The 27,043-nt window shown below is 53.3% G+C and overlaps 1 protein-coding gene across 11 annotated transcripts in view; it reads right to left on the bottom strand.

Annotated features, from left to right (window-relative positions):
* The window catches only part of RAP1GAP2 (RAP1 GTPase activating protein 2), a 287,489-nt gene that overhangs the window by 118,324 nt on the left and 142,122 nt on the right, over nucleotides 1-27,043 (bottom strand). For all 11 annotated transcript variants that reach the window (XM_016931197.4, XM_054669907.2, XM_016931192.4 and 8 more), the window contains one exon: nucleotides 14,289-14,373. In XM_016931197.4, coding sequence (XP_016786686.3) covers nucleotides 14,289-14,373 — 85 coding nt within the window. The remainder of the gene's footprint in view (nucleotides 1-14,288; nucleotides 14,374-27,043) is intronic.

The following is a 27,043-nucleotide window of genomic DNA, read 5'->3' as shown; positions in this document are numbered from 1 at the left end:
CTCGACTCGGTCTAGTCCCAAAAACCTTCATGAGGATGGCGACCCTGCAGGTTCTTTCTGGCACCCTGGAGACCCCTGTTTAGGTCAGATGTAGAAGGCAAGAGGTGGAAGCACAACCCAGAAAGATGTTCCTTCCTCCAGGTCTGGCTCAGATGCTGGGCTGGATCCTGGTTTTTAGTCTTTTTCCAAGATCCTTAAGGGCATCCACATTTATCAGGCAGGGTTTGGAGTCTGATCCACAAGGCTCTTGGAAGGCCACTCACACAAAATGCAATTTCAATCCTTATTCATTCCACAGACAGGCCCCTCAGCTGCGGGCACCTGGCAGGGCAGAAATCAGGGCGTCCTGACAAACTATATTCACCAAAAACCTGGTGTACGTCCCCCCAGATGGTCTCTCTAAGCATTGCTATTCTCCGCACATTTCAGAAACAAAGTTTTTTGGAGGAATAATAATGACTAATATTTATGTAGCACTTACTGCATACCTCTGTTTTAAGCAATAAAGGCATATTATCTCAATTAATCTTCACTACAGCCACCCAGGGCAGGTACTCTTATTATCCTTGAAATAGTTTGGATTTGTGTCCCCACTCAAATCTCACGTGGGACTGTAACCCTCAGTGCTGGAGGTGGGGCCTGCAGGGAGCTGACTGGATCAGAGGGCGGATTTCTCATGAACGGTTTAGCACCATCCCCTCCCTGGTGCTGTCCTCAAGATCATGAGTGAATTCTCACGAGCTCTGGTTGTTTAAAAGTGTGTGGCACCCTCCCTCGCTCTCTTGCTCCCGCTCTGGCCCTGTGACCTGCCTCCTCTCCCTTCACCTTCCACCATGAATAAAAGTTTCCTGAGGCCACCCCAACAGCCAAGCAGATGTCAGCATCACGCTGCCTGTATAGCCTACAGAACTGTGAGCCAGTTAAACCTTTCTTTTTTTTTTTTTTTTTTTTTGAGATGGAGACTCACTCTATTGCCCAGGCTGGAGTGTAGTGGCACGATGTCGACTCACTGCAACCTCCACCTCCCAGGTTCAAGTGATTCTCCTGCCTCAGCCTCCCAAGTAGCTGGGATTACAGGTGCTCGCCACCATGCTCAACTAATTTTTGTATTTTTAGTAGAAACAGGGTTTCACCATATTGGCCAGGCTGGTCTTGAACTCCTGACCTCATGATCTGCCCGCCTCAGCCTTCCAAAGTGCTGGGATTACAGGTGTGAGCCACCACACCTGGCCAAACCTCCTTTCTTTATAAATTATCCAATCTCAGGTATAACTTTAGAGCAATGGAAGACAGGGCTAATACATCCCTATTCTACAAATGAGGAAACTGAGATGCACAGAGGTTATATAGCTAAGAAGAGGGTAAGCTTTGGCCAGGTGCAGTGGCTTATGCCTGTAATCCCAGCACTTCCGAAGGCCGAGGCAGGTGGATCACCTGAGGTCAGGAGTTTGACACCAGCCTGGCCAACATGGTTAATCGCCATCTCTACTAAAAATACATAAATTAGCTGGGTGTGGTGGCATGTGCTTGTAATCTCAGCTACTTGGGAGGCTGAGGCAGGAGAATCACTTGAACCCAGGAAGCGGAGGTTGCGGTGAGCCAAGATCGTGCCATTGTACTCCAGCCTGGGAAACAGAGCAAGACTCCATCTCAAAATAAAAATGAATTTTAAAAAAGGCGGGGCCAGGCATGGTGGCTCACGCCTGTGATTCCAGCACTTTGGGAGGCCCAGGTGGGAAGATCACCTGAGATCTGGAGTTTGAGACCAGCCTGGCCAACATGGTGAAACCCCGTCTCTACTAAAAATACCAAAAATGGCTGGGCACGGTGGCTCACACTTATAATCCCAGCACTTTGGGAGCCCAAGGCGGGTGGATCACCTGAGGTCAGGAGTTCGAGACCAGCCTGACCAACATGGAGAAACCCCAACTCTACTAAAAATATAAAATTAGCCGGGCGTGGTGGCGCATGCCTGTAATCCCAGCTACTCGGGAGGCTGAGGCAGGAGAATTGCTTGAACCCGGGAGGCAGAGGAAAATTAGCCAGGCGTGGTGGCTCATGCCTGTAATCCCAACTACTCGCGAGGCTGAGGCAGGAGAATTGCTTGAATCCGGGAGGCAGAGGTTGCGGTGAGCCGAGATCGCGCCATTGCCCTCCAGCCTGGGCAACAAGAGCACAACTCCGCCTCAAAAAAAAAAAAAAAAAAGAAGAAGAAGTAGGGAAGCCTTAACCCCAGGCAGACTGGCTCCAGAAACTGTATTCTTAGCTACAACTCTCTATTGCTTCAACTTCTTAAGAAGAACCTCAGAGGGCTCCAGGACCAGGTCAAAGGAGCTGGATTAATCGCCCCTGCGGCAGGCAGGATCATGTGGCCAATCCAAAGGAAAGAAAGATGGGCTGGAGAATCAATGGAGAGGGCAAGAAGGTTCCCAGAAAGAGAATTCTACGAACCCAGCCAGCTGTTCCTCCCACAAAGAGAGAAGGAGCACAGCTCAGCTGGCCTAGACGCCTAGGCCAAAGCCCGTGGCTCGCACCCTATTAGCAAACTTGAGGAAGCGTGGCTCCGCTCTGGGGCCTCCAGCTTGGAAGGCCAGGGGCCCGAAGATACATAGGAAGAGGCAAGGGCCCGAAGATACATAGGATGAGCCAGCTACTCCGGGTTCCCTAGAGAGAAGCCCTGACTGTGTGTTTCTCAAGAGCATCGGCATCTCAGTCATCATTGTTGTCATCGCCACCATCGCCATCGTCACAGTCCATCACGGAGAACCTACGTGTCTGATGCTCCACTAGCGATTCTGTGGATGACCTCATTACTGCTCACACCCACTCCTCCTGGTGGCCACCATCCCTATTATACAAGTGAAGAGACTGGAGATCACGGAGATGAAGCGACCTGTTGAAATGATTCACGCAAAGCAGTCTGTAGAGGTGGGGAAGACAGCACAGGCTTCAGACCCACACAGACAAACCTGAGCCCACATCCTGGCTCTGCCACTCACCAGCTGTGGGACCTTCAGCAGATAACTCAACCTCTAGTGACAATTTCAATCAGAGATGCCAGAAGTAATTTATCTCAAATGACAACTCCAAATGACTGCCAGTGGCTGCCTACGGTGCTTTGTTGAACAGGAATCTGAGACCACGTCTAAGCTCTTGGGAAAGAGTGCCATGATCAATTACCAACATCTGCCACGGGAGCCGAACGGTGGACTGACGGCAGGGATGGCACGGATGGCACGTATTTTCCATCCCTGATGCAGAGAAACACCATGGTTGGAGAGACAATAAACAAATACAGGTGTACACTTACATTACCTGGCAGAGTTTTGACTAAGGCACCAAAGCAATTCAACAAGGAAAGGAAAGTCTTCTCAACATACAGTACTAGAACAACAGAGTATCCATATGGCAATAAATGAACCTAGACCCCAACATACTGCCATACATAATTAAATTAAAACAAGTTTATCCTAGACCTAGAGCTAAAACAATAAAGCTTCTAGCCGGGCGCAGTGGCTCATGCCTGTAATCCCAGCACTTTGGGAGAGGCTGAGGCGGGCGGATCACGAGATCAGGAGACTGAGACCATCCTGGCCAACGTGGTGAAACCCCGTTTCTAGTAAAAATACAAAAAAATCAGCCAGGTGTGGTGGCAGGCACCTGTAGTTCCAGCTATTCGAAAAGCTGAGGCAGGAGAATCGCTTGAACCCAGGAAGCAGAGGTTGCAGTGAGCCGAGATCAGGCCATTGCACTCCAGCCTGGTGACAGAGCGAGACTGTCTCAAAAAAAATAAATAAAAATAAAGCTTCTAAAAGAATACATGGAAGGAAATCTTTGTGAGCTGGGGTAAGCAAAGACTTCTTAGGACACACAAAGCTACAGACATAAAAGGAAAGAGTCCATAATTAGACTTCTTCAAAATTAAAACTTCTGCTCATTAAAGACACCGTTAAGAAAAGAAATGGGCCAGGCGCGTTGGCTCACGCCTGTAATACCAGCACTTTGGAAAGCCAAGGTGGGCGGATCGCTTGAGCTCAGGAGTTCAAGACCAGCCTGGGCAACAGGGTGAAACCCTGTCTCTCCCTACAAAAAATTTAAAAATTAGTCAGGCATGGTGGCACCAGCATGTAGTCCCAGCTACTTGGGGGGCTGAGGTGGAAGGATGGCTTGAGCCCAGGAGGTTGAGGCTGCAGTGAGCCCTGTTCGCACCACTGCACTCCAGCCTGGGCAACAAAGTGAGACCTTGTATCCAAAAAATAAAAACAAGAAAAGAAATGGGCCAGAAATGGTGGCTCAAGCTTGTAAGCCCAACAATTTGGGAGCCCAGGCAGGAGGATCACTTGAGGCCAGAGTTTGAGACCAACCTGGGCGACACAGTGAGTCCTCATCTCTATTTCTAAAAAGAAGAAGGCCGGGCGCAGTGGCTCACGTCTGTAATCCCAGCACTTTGGGAGGCCGAGGCGGGCGGATCACGAGGTCAGGAGTTCAAGACCAGCCTGGCCAACACGGTGAAACCTTGTCTTTACTAAGAATAAAACAATTAGCTGGGCGTGGTGGCGGGCACCTGTAATCCCAGCTACTCGGGGGACTGAGGCAGGAGAATCGTTTGAACCCAGGAGGTGGAGGTTGTAGTGAGCCGAGATGGCGCCACTGCACTCTAGCCCGGGTGACAGCAAGTCTCCGTCTCAAAAAAAAAAAAAGAAGAAGAAGAAGTGGCCAGGCACAGTGGCTCACACCTGTAATCCCAGCACTTTGGGAGGCCGAGGCGGGTGGATCACAAGGTCAGGAGATTGAGACCATCCTGGCTAACATGGTGAAACCCCGTCTCTACGAAAAATACAAAAAATTTGCCGGGCGTGGTGGCAGGTGCCTGTAGTCCCAGCTACTCGGGAGGCTGAGGCAGGAGAATGGCGTGAACCCAGGAGGCAGAGCTTGCAGTGAGCCGAGATCGGGCCACTGCACTCCAGCCTGGGTGACAGAGCGAGACTCTGTCTCAAAAAAAGAAGAAGAAAAGAAATGAACTTGACTAGAATATGTAAAGAACGCCTACAAGAAGACTACCGAATTTAAAGGCAGGAGGAAGGGAAAAAAGAACTATAAGAATAGTCAATAAGCATATGAAAAATATTCAACATCATTAGTCATGAGAAAATGTGGATTAAAACCACAATGAGATACCGTTCAAGTGGCTAAAATTGTCAAAACCAACAATGGCAAATGTTGATGAGGATGCAGAGCAGCCAGAACTCAAATGACACTGCTGGTGAGGATATAAAATGGCCTGACCATTTGGCAAACAGTGTAGCAGTTTCATATAAACAGTCACCGGCCAGGCATGGTGGCTCTCGCCTGTAATCCCAGCACTTTGGGAGGCCTGAGGAAGGCGGATCACTTGAGGTTGGGAGTTCGAGACCATCCTGGCCAACATGGTGAAACCCCGTCCCGATTAAAAATACAAAAAACTTAGCCGGGAGTGGTAGCGGGCACCTGTAATCCCAGCTACTGGGGAGGCTGAGGCAGGAGAATCCCTTGAACCCGGGAGGCGGAGGCTGCAGTGAGCAGAGATTGCGTCACTGCTCTCCAGCCTGGGCAACAGAGCGAGACTCCACCTCAAAAAAAAAAAAAATTAAGTTCTAGAACAGACAAAACTCACTTTTGAAAAAAATCAGAACACTGTTTGCTACTCAAGGGGGCAGTTATGATTGACTGGGTCAGGACATGGGAACTTTCTGGGGTGGCAGAAATGTCCTGTTTCTTGATCAAGGTATGGCTCACGTGGGTGTATCATTAGTCAAAGTATACAATACAATTAAGACTTACGCATTTCTGTGTCTGCAAATTTTTAAAAATCCAGTTACGCCTAGAGTAATCTCCAAGAAGCATAAGCAAGTTGGCCTTAAAACATGAACAGAAGGCCGGGTGTGGTGGCTCATGCCTGTAATCCCAGTACTTTGGGAGGCTGAGGCCGGCGGATCACCTGAGGTCAGGAGTTTGAGAGCAGCCTGACCAACATGGCGAAACCCCATCTCTACTAAAAATACAAAAATTAGCTGGGCATGGTGGTGTGTGCCTGTAATCCCAGCTACTCGGGAGGCTGAGGGAGGAGAATCGCTTGAACCCGGGAAGCAGGGGTTGCAGTGAGCTGAGATCACACCACTGCACTCCAACCTGGGTGACAAGAGCGAGATTCCATCTCAAAAAAAAAAAAAAAGAACAGAATTAGGGAAAATAGGCACATGCTCAGGTGTGCACAGGTGAGGAGGGAAATGCATGCAGGTAAGTAGGTGCACATGCAGACATCTTCATGTTCTTTTTCTTTTTCTTTTTTTTGAAACGGGGTTTTGCTCTGTCACCCAGGCTAGAGTGCAGTGGTGCAATCATAACTCACTGCAAGCTCAATCTCCTGGGCTCAATCCATCTTCCCACCATGGCCTCCAGAGTAGCTGGGACTATAGGCATGAGCCAATAGGCCCAGCTAATTTTTTAATTTTTTGTAGAAATGGGGTCTCACTGTGTTGCCCAGGCTGGTCTCAAACTCCTGGCCTCAAGGGATCCTCCTGCCTCAGCCTCCCAAAATGCTGGGATTTCAGGCATGTGCCACCATGCCCAGCCAACATCTCCATGTTCTTAAAGCCTCCTAGTTAGCATCCTCACCCTCAGTAGCCAAATAAGCCCTTCCTCATGCCTGCATTAAATCAGATGTGAGCTTCTTTGGCTCCTGGATGGAGTCAAGAGAACAATGGGCAGTGGCTCCTGAGGAGATGGGGTTGTATCCCAACCATGTCCGGAGCGGCAACAGAAACACGATCGATGTGGAGACCAGAGGTGACTCTCCCAGGACCCACAGAGCTTCAGCAAGGGCCTCCCTCCAACAGTAGGGATGGAGGGAATATATATCTGTCCTCTCCTGTCCCTATAAAGGGTTTTCTTGAAGAGGGAAAAACCAAACCTCCTTGCTGATGTCCTTCAGCCCTTCCTGCCCCAGCCCAGAAAGGCTCCCATCAACCCTCCCACAAATGCCTCCTCCCTTCATCTGTCCAGAGCCGGTGGATGTATGGGGGGCTGACACTGTCACTCAACCCTGATGAGGGGAAAGTCTCCCTGCACAGCCTAACAGAAGACAGGAGGCAGGAACCAGGAGCAAAAGGAGAGACGAAATCAGGCCGGGGGCTGTGCTACGAGCTGGAACAGAAGCCCCCCGACACCACCCCCCAACCCCAGGGAGAGAGGGTGGCCGGTGGGTAATCCATGAGCCAGAAAGGGAGGCCCAGCCCAGCTCTGCCCAGAGGGATAGAGAGGGGCAAGGAGGAGGCTCCTCTGATCTCCATCCTCTTCCCTGGCATAGGAAGCCTGCACACCTGCCTTACCTACCATAGAGGCGGTGGGGGCATTTCCTGGCCGTGGAGAGCCACGTGCCAAGGAGCAAGGGAGGAACAAGACGTTCTGCTGGTCCCTGCAGTGGGAACTCCAAGCGTACATTATCCTCTTCTGGAAAGGAGAAGGTCTGAGAGGGGCTGCCCTCAGACTTGCACAAAGAAGGGTGTGGAAGGCTGAGCAAGGGCCACCTCCCAGCTGACCGAGCCAGCTCAGGGCCCGGTACGGCTCCAGGGACAAGGTCAGGTCAAGTCCCAGCAGAGTGAACTTCAGTGAAATGCCCTGTGTCCTTCCCATGAGTGTCGAGAGAATCAGGAGAATCAACCCCTTTACTTCACGGGGCCTGGGAAGGTTTTACTGTCTATGGTCCCACGGGGTCACCCTGACCCCCATGCTTGCCATTAGGGCCCCTTCCGGCTGCCCCACCCCGCCCCATCCCACCCCACCTCCCCACATAGCGTTTCCCCCTCCTCTCCTCCCCACTGAGAAGCCACATTTCACATCTGAGCCTTGTCACACTGAGCCATCTGCTTTCTCCGGCTCAGTGAGGGCCCCTGTAGATGGCAGGCTCTCTGAGGGTGGAGGACTGCAGCTTCGATGTGACCCAGGGGACCCAGCACAATTCTGGGCACACAATTGCCCCTCCCTAAATGCCTGCTGATCCATTGGGGCATGAAAATCAGCTTCCAAAAAAAAAAAAAAATGTGGGCCTGGAAACCACCTACGGTATTCCCACAGACGCAGCCCCAAGTCCCTCTCCCAGCCCACCCGGCACCAGCCAGTTTGAGCTCTGGCTGGGAACTGGGATCTTATTCAGCCCATCTGGTCAGCATCTCTTTGGTTGCTTTTTATCAGCTTCATATTAGCAAAAAAAAAAAAAATCCCCTTGAAAACAAACAGCAAAGAGGTGGGGGAGGGTGCGTATAGGTCGGGTAGCAGCAGGCACGCCAGTGAGGGTGGGGGCCCGGGGGGAGCGCGGCAGAGACTCTCAGGCTGGAGGCCAGCTACTGCTCCAGCCAGCCCCTCCCAGTGGGAGAGCCACAAGAGGCCGTCCCTGGGCCCGCAAGCGTGAGATGAGCAAGCATGAGATGAGCCGAGCACTTGACCAAAACTAGTTTGGGTCTTAGAATTTAACTTATCGTGGGCCAGGTGCAGTGGCTCACGCCTGTCATCTGAACACTTTGGGAGGCCAAGGCTGGCAGATCACTTGAGGTCAGGAGCTCGAGACCAGCCTGGCCAACAGGGGGAAACCCCATCTCTACTAAAAATACAAAAATTAGCGGGGTGTGGTGGTGCGCTGAGGCAGGAGAACTGCTTGAGCCTGGGAGACGGACGTTGCAGGGAGCCGAGATCGCGCCATTACATTTCAGCCTGGGTGACAGAGTGAGACTCCGTCTCAAAAAATAAATATAAAAATAAAGAAATGTAACTTATTCTGTTGACTCGAGGAGGAACAGCGTTGCGTTGGGAGAGTCATTTCCTACCTTGGGGCTTCTGGTTTACCTATAAAGGAAATGGATCGCCCATCCCTAATCTTCTGTGACTCCCAAGCTAATCAACCAAAGGGGTGCCCCTGCCACACCCTCCCTGAGCCCGCACTGCCAAGAGAACCAGGTGAAGCCTTCTCCCACTGCCCGAGGCTCAAAGAACAGAGAACTGATTCATGAACCCTCAGGGCCAGGGACCCTCGGAGAGAGGCCAGCCTCCATCCAGGGCGTCTCTGGCCTCAGTGTGCTATAATAACCTGGGATGTGTCAACCAAGCAGAGGCCTGGCCTCACCCTAGGACAGGGATGTGGCAGGTGGAGCCCAGGCCTGCTGGGATATAGGATCCAGCCAGAAGCAGAGGAGTGGAGGGTCAGGAGCAGAACAACCTCCTCTGACCGAGATGTCCCTTACTGTCAGCAACCATAAACAAGTCCCAGGTCCCCACCCTAAGCCAGGGCCTGGGGGCCCTAAAGAATAGGACACAGTCGCTATGCTCAGGGAACTCAAGTTAAGGAAAGAATCGGACAGCCTGCAAGCAGGAGCTGCAATATGATTTCATCAATGTCATCACTTTTGTGATGGGACACTCCTGTGGTGAGCAGGCTGGTGTAAGGTGAGGATTGTGGTTTTAAATCCCTCATGGGTGGTTAGCTTTCACACAAAGGGAAAAAACCTCCTCGCCATAGACAGACTCCTAACTGCGGCCACAGGCTAAGCCACAGAATGAACCCAAATGACAGTCACAAAGAGAACCCCTCGGGCCAGGCACACCACACACACTGACCCCCAACCCCAACCACAGAAGGACCCCCACCCAGTCTGAGTCCCCAGGACAATCCCTCACCTCTTCCTCCCTTCCCAGCTCTGACCTTGTGCTTGGGGCCTGGGCAGTAAAGTCACAGGCTGGGAAATTGCTGAGCTGAGCTCAAAGGGGAGAAGGACAGAACACGGGGGAGGAGGAGGGAGGGACACCTCCTGACTGCAGCTGCTGAGCTTTCCCTGAGGCTGCTCTGCTCCGGGCCTGCCTGAGGCCCCTCCCAACAGCCTGTCATGGGAGAGCGCAGCAGGGGCAGGCACCCAGTGGATGCTCACAAATCATTTTTTGAAAGAATATGTTAAAAATAATCCCTGCTGTGGTCCAGATTCCTGAGCACCCCTGCCTCACTCCCTCCTTTCCACATTTCCTCGCACTCCAGGCTCCCCACCTCATGAGTACCGTCTACACCCTCTGACTCTGACCACCTCCACCCATTCCTCAACACACGGCCATCTGCTGTCCGCCCCACCCCTCCCAGGGCTGGTCTGAGTTACATCCCCTGCAACTGCCAGGCCACGGAGCCCAGTGGCCACTGTGCACTCTGCACCATACTTGGCCTCTCAGCAGCAGCTGGCACCGCTGCCGGTCCCACCACCGTGAAATGCTTCTCCCTCCGTGTCTTGGCCCAGCCTCCTCTGCAGAGACCCCAGCACCAGCCTTTACCTGGGGGGTTCCCTCGAGGTGCCGCCCCAGGAACCTCTCTTCCCGCTCTATCCTCTCCCTGGAGAGCTCACTCATCCCAAAGCTTCCATTCCCTTCTCTAGGAGAAGGGCTCCCAGATGTTTACCTCCAGCACAGAATGTTCTTCTGAGCCTCAGGCACGTCCAACTCAGTGCTTAGAGCTGAGCCCTCGACAAGGCGTGGCGGCTCACACCTGTAATCCCAGCACTTCGGGAGGTCAAGGCGGAAGGATGGCTTGAACCCAAGAGTCTCAGACCAGCCTGGGCAACACAGCAAGACCTTGTCTCTACAGAAAATTTTTTAATTAGCTGGGCTCGGTGGCACGTGCCTATATTCCCAGCTACTCGGGAGGCTAAGATGGGAGGATCCTTGAGCCCGAAGTTGCAGTGACCTCAGAATGAACCACTATCCTCCAGGCTGAGTGACAGGGCACGACCCTGTCCCTAAAAAAATTTTTTTTAATTTAAAAGAAGAAGAATTGAATCCTAATCCTCCCTCCTGCACAAACCTTTATCTCAGAGAATGGTTGTCCCATGTATCTACTGGCTACAAACCTGGGAGGCATTCTCGCCGCCTCCTTCTCCCCAAATCTCATATCTCATCAATTCACCACCTGCAAAATCTGAGCTCCAACCACTTCCAAACAACCCCACCGGCCCCTCCGAGTCAGGCTTCCATCCTTTCCCCTGGATCCTGCAGCAGCCTCAGCTCATCCCCTCTCCACTCTGTTCCCTGCCACGCATTCGCCATATGACGCCAGGTGATTTTCCAAAGGTCTCATCTTAATCCTCTGGGTAACATCGTCAATGACTCCAGTGCTCTTAACTAGGAATAAACTCTAAAATCTTCAGCAGAATGTCCAAGCGTCTGCTTGATCTGGTCCCTGCCTGCATGCCCAGCCTCTCCAACACTAACTCCGGCTTCACCAGCTGTTCTGATCTCCTTCCAGTTCCTCTTGGTGTCGCCTTCTCTCTCTCGGCTGCCTGAACGCATGTGCAGAGGCCCACAGCAGTGCTTCTCAAGCTGCCCTGTGTATACAAATCACCGGAAAATGACGGTAAAATGCTGACTCTGGGCCAGGCGTGGTGGCTCACGACTGTAATCCCAGCACTTTGGGAGGCCGAGGCGGGCGCATCACGAGGTCAGGAGTTCGAGACCAGCCTGGCTAACATGGTGAAACCCCATCTCTACTAAAAATACAAAAGTTAGCCAGGTGTGGTGGCGCGCACCTGTAATCCCAGCTACTCAGGAGGCTGAGGTAGGAGAATCGCTTGAACCCAGGAGGTGGAGGTTGCAGCGAGCCAAGATCGCGCCACTGCACTCTGGCTCGGTGACAGAGCAAGGCTCTGTCTCAAAAAAATAAAAAAGCTGACTCTGATTCAGTGGTCTGGGGTGGAACCTGAGATTCTGCATTTCTAAGGGGCTCGCAAATGGTGCAGGTGTTGCTGGTCCCTTGGCCTCCCTTTGAACAGCAACAATCTAGAACACTCTCCTCCACTCGGACTCCACCTTAGCCTAACTAGCACCTATCCAATTTTCAGGGCTCAGCTTAAACATCATTTCCTAACAAAAAGCCCTACCTGACCCTCTCCGAGACTAGAGGGTCTAGTCTAGACTCTAACGTAAGGTTAGAGTCCCCCCACCTCCTAACCTTACGTTCCCCCTGAGCTATGCTGTGCTTCACCTTTAGAATATTCACCACGTTTAACTGTGCAGCCCTAATTCCTGACATTATTTTTCCATTTTTGGCTCCCTAGCTAGACGACAAGCTCTAGGAGAGCAGGGACCACAATGTCTGGTTTACTACAAGGTCCCCAGAACCGAGCACTGGGCCTGGCTGAGCATGCGCACATGTGGCGGAAAGCTGTGGGTCTTGCCTGCCCCACATCCTTTCCCCTTCTTCTCATGGTACCACCACCATTTCCCTCTAGGACCTACCCCTACCTCATTCTCAGTTCTTATGGTTTAGGTGGGTGGTCATGAGACCCAGGTCTGGCCAATCAGAGCCTTTCATCTTTCTGGTGCTGGTAATTGGTTCAGGGACAAACATGTGACCTAAGCCAGCCAATGAGCTTCTTCCCTGGGACTTTGTTAGAACTACTGGGGGAAAAAAATACTTTTCTTTTCACTGGGGTTACTTCGCAGGTAGGAGCTGCTACCACCCTTCGGCTGCCACAAAGGCAGCTTGACAAAGAATGAAACCAACACAGAAGAGAGAAGGAATGAGACTGATCTTGCAGATGCAGTCATGCCTGCCGTCTATGCTTGCAATTACAAAGGCAAAAAATACCCTTTTATGCCTAAGCCAGAGTGAGTTATGTTTCTGTCACTTACAACCAAGAGTCCTAACTAATACAAAATTCAAATAAATACTGGGTATTAAATGAATTAAATGAGTACATGAGAAAGTAAAATCTGCCAAGAGAATTCAGGGACTCCTCCTAGGAGACTGTCAGACTTCTCCCTGCAAACTCCTGCCATCTGTGAGGACAGAGACAAGCATCCCACAGCCACCTTTGTAGACCAAGGGGACACTCGGAATGGTGACAGGCTTCTTAGCATTACCCTGTGCAAAGAGCTGGCCCAGCACCCGGCTCAGATACCAACACTGAGCTGGGTGCTGGGGCAGGCACTAGGCTAGTGAAGGTGGTCTGGCTTCCACTGCCCTCTGGGTACTGCACAAGGAAGACAGCACAGCTCTCCTTGGTCAGCCCTGCACCCTGTCCTGCCCCCCGCCCACCGCTGACCACTTAACACACCCAGGGCAGGCTCTGGCTACCCCTCAACACACAGGCTCCTCGAGGCATACCACGTGGCTCTGTATGTGATGGGTATCGGATACAGGACAACAACAGGAAGATGGATGGGTTTTATCTGCTTCCTATGGGTTGTCATCTTGCAAAAGATTAGGTTCAGGGAAGAGGAGGGGTGATGCAGAGCAGTGAGGAAGAGATGCCTGATGATCTCCCTGTGAGCCACTCAGAGCACAGCCCCAGGACAGAGAGGAGCTGGCCTAGATGTCCCCTCAAATGACTCAGGAGGCAGGTGACTTCTTCAGCACTAGTCCTCACTCACTCCACAGAGTGTGAAGGAAGGAGGGAGGCAGGGAGGGAGGGAGGGAGGGAGAGCGTGCATGCCAGCCTATGCAGAAACACTGGCTGAGCCAAAAGTCTTCTCTGACGACCAGCTCAGGCCTGTGTGGCCATCCTGCCGAGGCATCGGACTGAAAAGTGATGGGGGAAGGTCATGGTGGCAGAAGGGCACTGCTCCCTCGGCTCCCGTCCAGGACTGAGAAGGTCCTGGGCCTAGCGGCCTGGACTGTGGTCTCCCCAGGAAAAAGGCTCACGAAGGAAGTGCTGATAAGAAAATAACTGCCACCCCGACCCGAACCTCCAGCCAACCCTTCCACGGGGACTGGCGTGAACAAGCCCGGCTCAAAAGGGCAATAACTGCCACCCCGACCCGAACCTCCAGCCAACCCTTCCACGGGGACTGGCGTGAACAGGCCCAGCTCAGAAGGGCCAGCCAGAGGCCGGCAGACCAGCATGCAAATGCCCTTCAAGTCCCAGGAGGGCCACAGCCCAGCCCCAGGCAGTCCTTCTGGGCAGCTACCTTCTATCCCCTGACTTCCTCCTGGCTGGGCCCCTTGTTCCCAAACTCCACTACCAATTACCAAGAGTCCTGCCAACCCCATTTCAACCCCAATGTCCTCACTGCCCCTTGACACAGACACCCTGAGTCTCTTGTCACGCTTCCCCCGCACTGGTGCTTAACTGGAGCTTAACTGAACGTCACCTCCTCCGAGGTGTCAGGACACTCCACAGCCCCACTGCGACGGACGCTGCTGGGCCTGGAGCCAAAGCCACAGCAAGGCCTCACAACTTCCCCACACGCTCCCCTCCCTGCCTTCCTGAATCGAAGCCTCTTACCTTCATGGTGGGAGGTGCCGTGAGAGGAGGGGAGAGCGGCCGGTCTGGGAGGGTCGCATCCGAGCTGTTGGCCAGCTCCTGCTTCCTGTGAAGAGGCCAAAAGAGGTGAGTGAGGACCTGCCTGCGCCTTCCCTTCTCTCCTCCAAGAGTGACTGGGCTCTCGGACACAGTTTAACATACAATGCAGGCTGGGTTGGGTGGCTCACACCTGTAATCCCAGCACTTTGGGAGGCCGAGGCAGACGGATCACCTGAGGTCAGGAGTTCAAGGCCAGCCTGACCAACATGGTGAAACCCCATCTGTACTAAAAATACAAAAAATTAGCTGGGCGTGGTGGTGCACGCCTGTAGTCCCAGCTACTAGAGAGACTGAGGCAGGAGAATCACTTGAACCTGGGAGGTGGAGGTTGCAGTGAGCCAAGATGGCGCCACTGCACTCCAGCCTGGGCAACAAGAATGAAACTCCGTTTCCCATTAAAAAAAAAAAATACAATGCAGAAACCAGAATTGAGAGCATTTTCTTTACTCCAATGCACCAAAATCTAAAGCAGTGCTACTCTAAGTATGGTCCCTGGACGACCAGCGGCACCTGGGAACTCGAAAGACATGCACATTTGCAGGTGCACACCAGGCTCTCCAGTGATGAGCCCAGGAACCTGCGCTCCAACGAGCTCTCCAGGTCATTCTGCTGCATGGCAAAGTCTGAGAACCACGGGGCTAAAGAGACCCAGGACTGGGGCTGGGTGTGAGAAGACGAGGGGAGAAACGTGGATTCATTCTCCCTTGAGCCCCTCTGCACGTACACATACACACACACACACACACACACACACACACACACACACACACAGGCCCTGGTCAAAAAGCTGTCCTCGGGAGACAGGGCTGCCTGCCGTGCAACCGCAGGTAAAACTTAATTTAGTCCATGTGGGCTAGGACGGTAGAGAGGCAGCTAAACAGAGTTGTGTCACCATGGCAACATGACTGCGACAAGTTTGCCGCGCTCACACACTCCCCACTTTCCATCTGGCCCTCGCTGGTGACCGGGGAGTGCTGTGTGCGGTCCCATCACCAGGCAGACTGTTTGGCATGGGATCAGCCTTCAGAGCCACGGCTGCACAACAGGGCCAGCTGGGCAGAGCCTGGGGAATTCCCGGGTGAGGGACTCCAGTGTCCTAAACAAGCCCTGGCTGTACCCAAGAGGGGACGAAGGGGCTGGGAGAAGCGTATTAAAAGCCGAAGAGGGCCGGGCTGAGCCGTCAAAGCCCCCAACTTTACAAGTGTGTCCTCCTCTACAGCCCCGCTCTGAAGCAGCCGAGAGAGTCAGCCCAACCCGCAGGTCCTGCGTAAATGATCAAAGCACCCCCACTGCCACCTCCAGAGAATCCTTCTGCCCCTCTTCCCAGCCCAAGTCCTGCCAGCGAAGCGACAGTTCCAACCCCACACCTTCTTCATGACAGAAACCCACCCTCCCTACAGAGCCCAGCCCTCCAGGTTTCCAGGCCCAGACCCCATCCTGCCTGGCTCCCTGTAGCCCACGGAGCAGGACCAGGCTGAGAACACTTCCAGGCTAGGCCTGGGTCATGTGTACCCCTGCCTGCCCCTGCAGTTGACCAGCCCTCCCTGTGGCCAACTAGGGAGCCACATCAGGGGCCTGGGGACTATCTGGCTTGGCAGAGAATCCATTCCACCCCATTAATCTGAACCTGGCAATCCCTGTCTCCTGCTCCCCATCTCCCTTCCTCTTTCTTTCTTCCTGGACCTTGTTGATGTAAGTTTTGATGGCCGGAGAGCGGGGACTCTCCCGCCTGATCCAGGCTGTAACTGGCTCAAGAAACCAGCAGGGCTGAGATAGCTCCTAGGTGTGTGCACACACTCACACACACACAAAAGCAGGCACCAGCTCCTGCTACCTCTCAGCTAGAGCTGCCAGCCTCCTTCCATGTACGGCCTTGGACATTACCACCGTAGGCTCCAGTCTGGCTGCTCTGCCAGACACTCACCTGCCTGTGTGCACAACAGAGCTGGGTCCAGCACAGGCTCACCGCCTCCTCCACCTGGCCCTCTCCCAAGCAGCCACAGCTCCTCCTCAATGGGCCTGGCCTTTAAGAGCCATGATGGGGGAAAGGAAGAATGATCAAGCAGGAGGGCATCACCCTCAGGTCCTCTTCGGGCCCATGGTGAGGATGACAGCTGCTCCCCTGTAAGGCTAGGAGCCCAGCAAGGAAAAGCACGCAGGGAGGGGAAGTAAAACAAGCCCCCACCAGATGCTATAGGGCGACTCTGGGCTTAGCAGAGGGCCTCTGGAGATGGCTCGCAGGCACCTTGATGGACAGCAGCCCTGGCTCTCCAGAAACACACAGTCCAGAGGAGGACAGAGCTGGTTTTAACATCACCGGTCACGGGACGCTCATACACACAGTCATGCTATTTTTCCCCATCAGGCACAAGGTGTCCACGCTCATGGCACCAGGGCACATATGATTATTGTTCAAGGCCCTGAGTCCCGGTCAAAAGGGCGCAGCATCCAACACTCCCTGAGCTGAGCCCCTCTCCCCTGCCTTTTCCCCCTGGATGCTGGATAAGCTCCTGGGGCCGGTCTCTACTGGACGCTGGATAAGCTCCTGGGGCCAGTCTCTAGGAAGCGAGGCAGACTCTCAAGTCAGAGCACACGGCAACTTCTGACCAGAAGGATTTCCTGAATGATGCCTGGGAGCTTGGAAGGCGCTAGAGCAGACATGAGCACCAGTGGTGACCAGCCTCATGCAAGCTCCAGCGCTGTGTCCAGGACTCCAGAGGGGGTGCCAGGGTGGGCAGCAGGCATGACTGCCACCCTCAAAAACATCTGAACTGGGCCCAGAGCGGTGGCTCATGCCTGTAATCCCACCATTTTGGGAGGCTGAGACGGGGGCGGATCACTTGAGGTCAGGAGTTCCAGACCAGCCTGTTCAACGTGGCGAAACCCCGTCTCTACTAAAAATACAAAAATTAGCCAGGCATGGTGGCGTGTGCCTGTCATCCAAGCTACTTGGGAGGCTGAGGCAAGAGAATCGCTTGAACCCGAGAGGTGGAGGTTGCAGTGAGCTGAGATCGCGCCACTGCACTCCAGCTCAGATGACAGAGCAAGACTCCATCTCAAAAAAAAAAAAAAGAAGGGAAGGCAACAATGTGAAGAAACACACAGTGAGAACGCCCTGTGTTCTCAGGCAGACACAGGAGTGATGCGGCTGCAAGCCAACGCATGCTGAGGCTTGCCGACCCCGCCAGAGGCTAGAAGAGGCGAGGAAGGATTCTTCCCTAGAGCCTACAGAGGGAGCGTCGCCCTGCTGACACCTTGATTTTGGACTTCTGGCCTCCAGAACTGAAATAATAAATGTCTGCGGCTTTAAGCCATCTGAGGTCCTTGGTAATGGCAGCCCTAGGAAATGAATGCAGTGCCCAGGCCCCAGGTTCTAGCCTTGGCCTAGAGAGCCAAAAACAGTGAAGATGAAATCCTGCTTCTGCCTCACCACCCCTGCTCTGATCAGCTATGCTCAGCCTTGTCCTGCCCCAGGACAATGACATTTACACATGAGCCACCCTCCCAAGGACAGCCAGGCACAGCCCAGCCCAGCCACCAGCTGGCACCGAGATAAGATAGAGTTAAGTGACGCGGTGCTTGATGCAGTTTTATCCCTTTTTCTCCCACTCAGGCAAACATATCACACACGAGGAGGTGAAAGTGATGTGATTATATCAAGGGATAACCTTGAATGTGCTCTCATTAGAAGCAAAAGGTAAATCCTTAGCCGAGGTGACAACTTCTTTGTGACCCACAGGGATCTATTTGCCACGTGTCATGGCACTGAGATTGAAAACTGCAGCCCTCAAGCGACCCAGCCCCATACTCGCCTGCAACTCTAACGACACGGGGCCCCAGACCCACCCAGGGACCCACAAGGACCCATGAGAGGAGGGGCTGGAGATGGGGACAGAAAGCAGAGAAAGGAAAAGGAGGATGGAGAGAAGCCAGAGGAAGAGAAGGGGAAGATTACATACTCAGTTCAAAGAGAAGGGTGGCAAGGGCAGGCTGGAAGGGCAGGTCAGAGAGCCTCTGCCACCTGGGGGAGTCCTGGAGGCCCTGCCCATTCTCACATGGCACTGAGGTTCCCTGCTCTGGGATTCTTTTCCTCCCTAGAAGCACAGGAGATCCAAGGGCAGATGGGGAGGCTCAGGGAGACCAGGACGCGTCCTAGCTAGCGTTGGCCAAATGCAAATCTCTGGAGGAAATGGTCAAAGGGGCCTGGAGTGGAAGCTGAGAAGTCAAAGGCCATGATTCACCCAGACGGAGCTGGACAGACCCCTGGCGGAGCCCCTGTGACAGCACCCAGGCCTGCAGGCTCCTCGCCTCCCCACCCTCGGAGGGCTCTGCCTCAGACCATCTTGAGGTCACTGCAACCGTCATGTCTCACACATCGCTATGGAGAGCACCCTACACTCGGAATCAAGGGATTCCTGGGTTCAAGTTTGGCTCTGCCTGCTACCCAGCTGTGAGGCCTTGGTTAAGTTACCTCGTTGTGTCTTGTTTCCTTCATCTGCAAAGATAGGGGTAATAAAGTACCAAGGAGTTAAAAATAACAGCTGTGGCTGGGCGAGGTGGCTCTCGCCTGTAATCCCAGCACTTTGGGAGGCAAAAGTGGGCGGATCACCTGAGGTCAGGAGTTCGAGACCAGCCTGGCCAACATGGTGAAACCCTGTCACTACTAAAACTACAAAAATTAGCCGGGCGTGGTGGTGGGTGCCTGTAATCCCAGCTACTTGAGAGGCTGAGGCAGGAGAATCGCTTGAACCTGGGAGGGGGAGGTTGCAGTGAGCCGAGATCTCACCATTGCACTCCAGCCTGGGCAACAAGAGCGAAACTCCATCTCAAAAAAATGAATTAATTAATTAAAAAAAATAACAGCTGTGGCATAAAACATGAAGTCCTATATCAATGTAGACCATGATGATGATGATGATGATGACTATAACTCATAAAATGTTGATGTGGTCTCCAAGTGGAGACAGAAGCAAGAGTCCAAGGCCATTTAAATGCCTTGGAAAACATTTCTGGCATCTCAAATGAGCACCAGTTCTAGCCTGGGGATCTACTCTCAGGATCATAACCATTGGTTAATAATCAACCACAGGAAAAACACTCACCTCGCAGCAGATGGCTCTGGGGCCAGGTGTAAGGCCCCCTCCACACAGGGTTCTCCCAAAGCCTGAAACTCCCCTTTTCTGCATCCCTCCCCACACCCGCTCCCAGCCATCCACCCACGCTCAGCTACGCTTTCTCTTGCTTTCCAAATAGCCAAGCTAGAGGAATACAGACAGCTGGGCTGCAAAGAGCTTCTTGGGAAAACCAAACCAAAAGGAACAAGAAACATGATTCATAATGGCCAAAAGGGGGAAGCAATCCAAGTGTCCATCCGCCAACGAACAGATACATAAAATTCGGTTGTTCCATACTGTGGAATATTGCTCACCCATAAAAAGAAATGAAGCAAAAATAATTAATTTTCAAAAATAAAAATAGGACCACGGGCAGTGGCTCATGCCTGTAATCCCAGCACTTTGGGAGGTCGAGACGGGCAGATCACCTTAGGTCAGGAGTTCGAGAACAACCTGGCTAACATGGCGAAACCCCATCTCACTAAAAATACAAAAAATTAGCCAGGCATGATGGCGCATGCCTGTAATCCCAGCTACTAAGGAGGCTGAGGCAGGAGAATCACTTGAACCTGGGAGACAGAGGTTGCAGTGAGCCAAGATTGTGCCACTGCACTCCAGCCCGGGTGACAGAGCGAAACTCCACCTCAAAAAAATAAAAATAAGTGGCTGGGTGCGGTGGCTGACGCCTGTAATCCCAGCACTTTGGGAAGCCAAGGCAGGCGGATCACGAGGTCAGGAGATCGAGACCATCCTGGCTAACACGGTGAAACCCCGTCTCTACTAAAAAAAATATTTTAAAAATTAGCCAGGTGTGGTGGCGAGCACCTGTAGTCCCAGCTACTCGAGAGGCTGAGACAGGAGAATGGCAGAAGCTCCCGGAAGGCGGAGCTTGCAGTGAGCCGAGATCGCTCCACTGCACTCCAGCCTGGGTGACAGAGTGAGACTCCGTCTCAAAATAAAATAAAATAAAATAAAAATAAAAACAAACTGATAGCTTATGACTATAAAGACAATAGAAAGAAAAGGAATGAAGAACTGATGCATGCTACAACACGGATGCACCTAGGACGCACGGTGCTGAGTGACAGGAGCCAGGCACAAAAGGCCACATGCTGTGTGATTCCAGTTCCATGAAATCCACAGAACAGGCAAATCCACAGACAGAACGGTGATGAGAGGTTGCCAGGGGCTGCAGGGAGAGGGGAACGGGATGCAATCGCTAATCAATATTCCTGCTAATCAATACTCCTGCTAATCAATACTCCAGCACCACTCCTGATTCACTGTGTGGTCAGGTTATCTCACCTCTCCATGCCTCAGCTTCCTCATCTGTAAAACGGTGTGACTACTCCCCGCCTCATGGGGCGTTATGAGGAAGGCCCAGAAAGCACTCAGCACAGTGCCTGGTACGCTGCAAAAACACAATGGCTGGTCGCCTTGTTGCCAAGGCTCAAATCAATGGGAAGAATGGGCACGGAGGAGGAGGGGCCAAGGCAGAAAGCTGATCAGAAGGCAGAGGTGGACGGGGGCAGGGACATCTTCAGATCTGGGCACTCGCTGCCCCACATACTGTGGATGCTAAGCTGGGAGGCAGGGACACGGGAGCCCAGCTGCCATGTGGGAACCGCCAGGCCCCGGGTATATGCACATGGCTCAATTCCAAGCCCCAAGGGGACAGACATGGAGATGCGGGCACTGATGACCCTCATGCCTGTGCTGGGGCCAGTGTGGAAGGGAGAAAGGGCATGAGCCCAGCAGACCTGGCAGAGTGTGGGGGAGGGAAGAGGACATTGGATTCAGGAACAAAAGGCTCCAACAGGTGGAGTGAATGGGTAGCTTGAGAAGGAGCAGGTGTTGCGCACCTGTTCCTACCTGGCAGGGCTGACCTCGGGGTCACAGCCCATCCCAGCACATACTCTGAGAGGATTCCAAGATTTGGGGCACCAACTCTAGACCTTTGGTGATTCAAAACTCCCCCGTTGGCCAGGTGAGGTGGCTCACACCTGTAATCCCAGCACTTTGGAGGCTGAGGTAGGAGGATGGCTTGAGCCCACGAGTTCAAGACCAGCCTGGGCAACATGGTGAAACCCCATTGCCATAAAAAATTTAAAAATGAGCCAGGTGCATGCCTGTAGTCCTAGCTATTCAGGAGGCTGAGGTGGGAGGATCACTTGAGCCTAGGAGATCAAGGCTACAGTGAGCCATAATCATGCCACTGCACTCCAGCCTGGGGGACAGAGCGAGACCCTGTCTCAAAAAAAAAAGAAAAAAGACTCCGCAGAAAATGCAAAAATGGCAATCCCCACCCCTACTTCAATCCCAGGGTTCACGGATGCAGAGAGCAGCAGCCGTGGGAGAAAGCACCAGATGCCACCCGACAGCCTCATTATGCAGACAAGCACGTGGAGGCTGGAGAGCCGAGGGAACCGCCCAAACCCCACAGCGAGCCTCTCTTCTCTTCTCCAAGGAAGAGGCCGCACTTCCAAATCACCTCGGCCCAGGCTTATGGGAAGTGGGCAGCAAGTCTCCAGGAGGGGCTGGGTATGGTGGGCCTGTCATCCCAGCACCTTGGGAGGCTGAGGTGGGCAGATCACTTGAGGTCAGGAGTTCGAGACCAGCCTGGCCAACATGGTGAAACCCCATCTCTACTCAAAATACAAAAATTAGCCAGAAATTGCTTGATCCCAGGAGGCAGAGGTTGCAGTGAGCCAAGATCGTGCCACTGCATTCCAGCCTGGGCAACAGAGCGAGATTCCATCTTAAAGAAAAAAAAAAAGTCTCCAGGAGGAACGTGTCAGGAAGCACAACTGGCTAGTGGGCACCTGTTTTTTTGTTTGTTTGTTTTTGGTTTTGAGACGGAGTTTCGCTCTTGTTGCCCAGGTTGGAGTGCAATGGCACAATCTCGGCTCACTGCAGCCTCCGCCTCCTGGGTTCCGGCAATTCTCCTGCCTCAGCCTCCCAAGCAGCTGGGATTACAGGCACGCACCACCACGCCCAAACAATTTTTTGTATTTTTATTAGAGACAGGGTTTCACTATGTTGGCCAGGCTGGTCTCGAACTCCTGACCTCAGGCGATCTACCCGCCTCAGCCTCCCAAAGCGCTGGGATTATAGGCATGAGCCAGCGCGCCTGGCCTGGACACCCGTTTATAAAGTGCCAAGGCCCTCAAGTGAGGGGACAGAAGGGGGAGAGGGTCAAAGGGGGCTACTGGTCCCCTGCATAGAGCAGACAGAGAGCAGGAGGCCCACGCTGTGCAGGAGATGAGCTGGCTGGAGTCTCTGCTGCAGGCTACACCCTGCGCAGGACCCTGGGGCTGCACGTGGGCACAAGGGGAGGCCCGGGCCAGACTCGGGCTGCAGCTTCAGAAGACACTCCTGCCGCCCTCCAGGTGCATTAGATGAGGACAGCACTGTCCTTCCCTACAGGACCTGAAGTCCTAAACTGCACCAGGGCTAGGAAAAAGGGCAGGAGGCGGGAGGAACAGGACCCTACGGGCAGACCACCCGGGAGAACCTCTGCAGCCCCTCCACAGCCCTGTGGTTGGGGGCACCTGGGGCCCCCCCGTGCACATATCTCAGAGCGATGGACCAATCTACCCACGTGGGCAAATCCTCACCCTGGGAAAATAAGCCTTTACTGCACAAGCAGCTTTTAGAACTGATGCGTGCTTTATGGTTTACACCCAAGCCAGCAGAGATTCCGAGTTCTATGTGGGCCTGGGGTCACAGAGTCAGAAAATACGAGAGCTGGACCTCAACCCTGAGATCTCTGACTCCCATTCCGGTGCTCCTTCCCACTGCCATGGGAAGCCAGCTCCACCTGGCCCAAGTACCACAGCAGGGAGCGAGGAGGGGACACTGGCCAAACGTCTTCTTGTGTGTTTTGAGTTCTCGGGGACCAAGGGTGGTGTCTCAGCATGGGAGGCGACGTCTGTGCGATTCACAAGCATCTGAGAAAATGATCCAGGCAAAATGCAGAAAACCATCCTGCAGGCACGGCACACCCACCTGAAAGACCCAAGTGCCAAACATGGACTGTGGGGTGATGGGGTGAAACAAGAGATACAGAATCAAGTGCCATGAGGTCACAGGGAGGAGAGGTCTGGCTCTCCTTGGGAGACCAGCTACGGGATCGCACAGGAGGCAACGGCTGATCTAGGCCTCGAGAAGAGGCCAGCAGTGACCTACGGGAGAAGCGGGGAAGGGGAGGGCACAGAAGCAGGACGCAGAGGAACGTGACCAGCATGACGGAGAGACCACCAGTGTCGCAATGCCCAGGAGACACATCACACCATTCGAGGGCACAGCAGGCTGGCAAAAGGGGAGGGCAGGCCGGGCGCGGTGGCTCACAGATGTAATCCCAGCACTTTGGGAGGCCGAGGCAGGTGGATCACTAGAGGTCAGGAGTTTGAGACCGGCCTGGCCAACATGGTGAAACCTCGTATCTACTAAAAATACAAAAAATTAGCCAGGCATAGTGGCAGGCGCCTGTAATCCCAGCTACTCGGGAGGCTGAGGCAGGAGAATCGCTTGAACCCGGGAGGCGGAGGTTGCAGTGAGCCGAGATCGTGCCACTGCACTCCAGCCTGGGCAACAGAGCGAGACCCCGTCTCAAAAAAAAAAGTGGCGGGGAAGAGCAAATGCCAGCAAACAGGCCTCAAGGGTTAGGGCACTGTGTGAAGTGATCCATGTACACTCTCTTATTTAATACCACAATCCACTGAAGGAAATAGTATTAACCCCTTTTACAGCAGGGAAAATGAGGCTCAGAGAGGTTAAGCGGGCCAAGATCATGTTGCTGGAAAGGAGCAGAGCGAGGCTTGGGCGCAGGCTTGGCCCCAGGGTCTGTGGCGTTTACCACGGTGCTACACTGCCTCTGAGGAGGAGAAGAGGCCCGCTGGGGAGGAGTTCCCATGGCCCACGGCTTCCCAGAGCGGACGCCTGCCTCCCCGCGGGCCCCCGAGGGCACCTGGGGTGGTCTTCACTGTAACAGTCACTTACTGAGCTTTGACAGAGGCCCTCTTTGTGGCAGGCCACCCTGATTTTCCTTTTATGGTAGTGACGTAAAGGTGCCTTCTGAAACAAGTCCACTGAAGTTGTAACACCTGAGCCGGTTGAAGGAAAACATTGTGGGCCTGAGACAGGTGACACACACACAGTACAAACAGTGCCGGCGCGGTGCGGACGCTGGGAAAAGGCGCCGCATGCTGAACTCTCTCTCGAGGGCAAAGGGAGGAAGCCAAGGGGCCCGAGGCAGGGTGCCCATGACCTGCAGAGCTTTGCTGGAGGACTCTGCAAGCAGCAGAGAGAGAACGGAGCGGCTGGAAGGGAGGAGCCGGGGGAAGACCGAAACGGGGCCAAGGGGCGCTGCCCTCCACTGCACTCACAGCCACAGAAATGACATGAAAGGGTGAGAGTCATAAGGCATTTCGGGAGCAAAATTAAGAGGACTTGGTGACAGAAAGTAAAGGGGGGGCTGAGAGCTAAACACACCAAGTAACCTGGGTTTCAGAAAACAGAATGACGGACGCTTCAGCCGTGATACAGACGGAGGAGGAGAGTCGCTTTGTGAGAGGCAGATGATAAGGCTCTCTTTCTGGACACATGGCAAGCCAGGGGCCCCTGGGACACCCAAATGGGATCAGAACAGCACTAAAACCTAAGCAGAAAGACAGGTGTAACAAGAACAGAGGTGGAAGCTGAGGCCATGGGAGGGGTGGAGGCCCTCAGGGACAGCATGTAGGGCTTTGGGGTTTTAGGGGGTTTTTTGTTTGTTTTTGAGACGGAGTCTCGCTCTGTCACCCAGGCTGGAGAGCAGTTACGCGATCTTGGCTCACTGCAAGCTCCGCCTCCTGGGTTCAAGCGATTCTCCTGTCTCAGCCTCCCAAGTAGCTGGGACTACAGGTGCCTACCACCACGCCTGGCTAAGTTTTGTATTTTTAGTAGAGATGGGGTTTTTGCCATGTTGGCTAGGCTGGTCTCAAACCCTTGACCTCAGGTGATCTGCCTGCCTTGGCCTCCCAAAGTGCTGGGTGCTGGGATTGCAGGCATGGGCCACCATGCCCGGCCTAATTTTTTTTTTTTTTTCTGTATTTTTAGTTGAGACGGGGTTTCGCCATGTTGGCCAGGCTCGTCTCAAACCCTTGACCTCAGGTGATCTGCCCACCTCGGCCTCCCAAAGTGCTGGGATCACAGACATGAGCGCCTGGCCGGCTTTCATAAAGCAAGAATGAACAGGAGCCCTCCAAGGGGCAGGGAAGGAGAGGTGAGAAGGCAGCCTGCTGGGATGGGCTGGAAGGGCGGTGCTCAGGGAAGAGCGCATGCCAAGCAGGGGGTGGCAGAGGCTCCACCTCCCCTGCGCTGAAGAAATCACCAAGCCAGGTGCCTGCGCACCCAGCCCTTCAAACGCACTCCGTCACTCAGAAACTGCCGACGGAGCAGTTCCCCTCCCACGCGCAGTCAGCGGCTCTGCCTGGCACTGCCTGGCCTCCGTGGGGGGAGCGGCGTCATGGTCAGAGCAGAGGCAGCCAGCGCACAAGGTCACGGCCTCCGGCAGCTTCAGAAACCACTCACAAAAGCCAGGAGTCACAAGGTGTGGGCTATCAGCATTTTCCCAGCCCGTAAACGCCCTTCACCTGGATGGCGAGGAAAGGCGTTCATCTTATGATTCATTCAGTGTGGATGTATAACATTTATCACAATAAAAAATCATGTTTCAGCAGTGATAAGTATGTACCCTCACTTCCTTTAGGAGATATAAATAGAGATATTCTGAAGCCTGTTGAGACTTCCAGGATGAACCTGTCAGACTGACCACACGCATTTATTATCCCACTTCTTCTGAAGCCCATTAAAATAACAGTAAGGGGGCTGGGTGCGGTGGCTCACGCCTGTAATCCCAGCACTTTGGGAGACTGAGGCAGGCAGATCACCTGAGGTCAGGAGTTCAAGACCAGCCTGGCCAACATGGAGAAACCACGTCTCTACTAAAAATAAAAAATAAAAAAAACTAGCCGGGCCTGGTGGCGGGTGCCTGTAATCCCAGCTACTTGGGAGGCTGAGGCAGGAGAATCACTTGAACCCGGGAGGCAGAGGTTGCAGTGAGCCGAGATCACGCTACTACACTCCAGCCTGTGCAACAAGAGCAAAACTCCATCTCAAAAAAAAAAGAAAAAAGAAAAAGAGAAAAAGAAATATGATGAAAAGACTAAGTTGAGCAAATCTCCCAAAAAGTAGAACAAAAACATAAAGATACAGAAAACAAAAGAGGGAAGAGAAAAAAGATCAAATAGCCGACCAAGAAAGTTCCCAGAAAGAGAAAGGGGAGGGGAGCTGGCAGCTGGTATCCAAAGCTGGCATCTCTTGGTGCTGATGGCTTTGTGTGCTCCCCTCTTGAATCTGGGCTGGCCCTTTGACTCAGTCTTGACCAACAGAATGAGACAGACGTAACATTACCTCACTTTCAGGAATGAGTCACAGGACAGCTTCCACCTCTACCTCTAGGAACATTTGCTCCAGAGAAAGCAAGCCTGCACGTGAAAGGCCTGACTGAGACTGTCAATG

The sequence above is a fragment of the Pan troglodytes genome, chromosome 19, assembly GCF_028858775.2.
Source record: "Pan troglodytes isolate AG18354 chromosome 19, NHGRI_mPanTro3-v2.0_pri, whole genome shotgun sequence".
Classification (NCBI taxonomy): Eukaryota; Metazoa; Chordata; class Mammalia; order Primates; family Hominidae; genus Pan; species Pan troglodytes.
The sequence above is the reverse complement of the archived record's forward strand: the minus strand, read 5'-3'. Positions and strand labels throughout refer to the sequence as shown.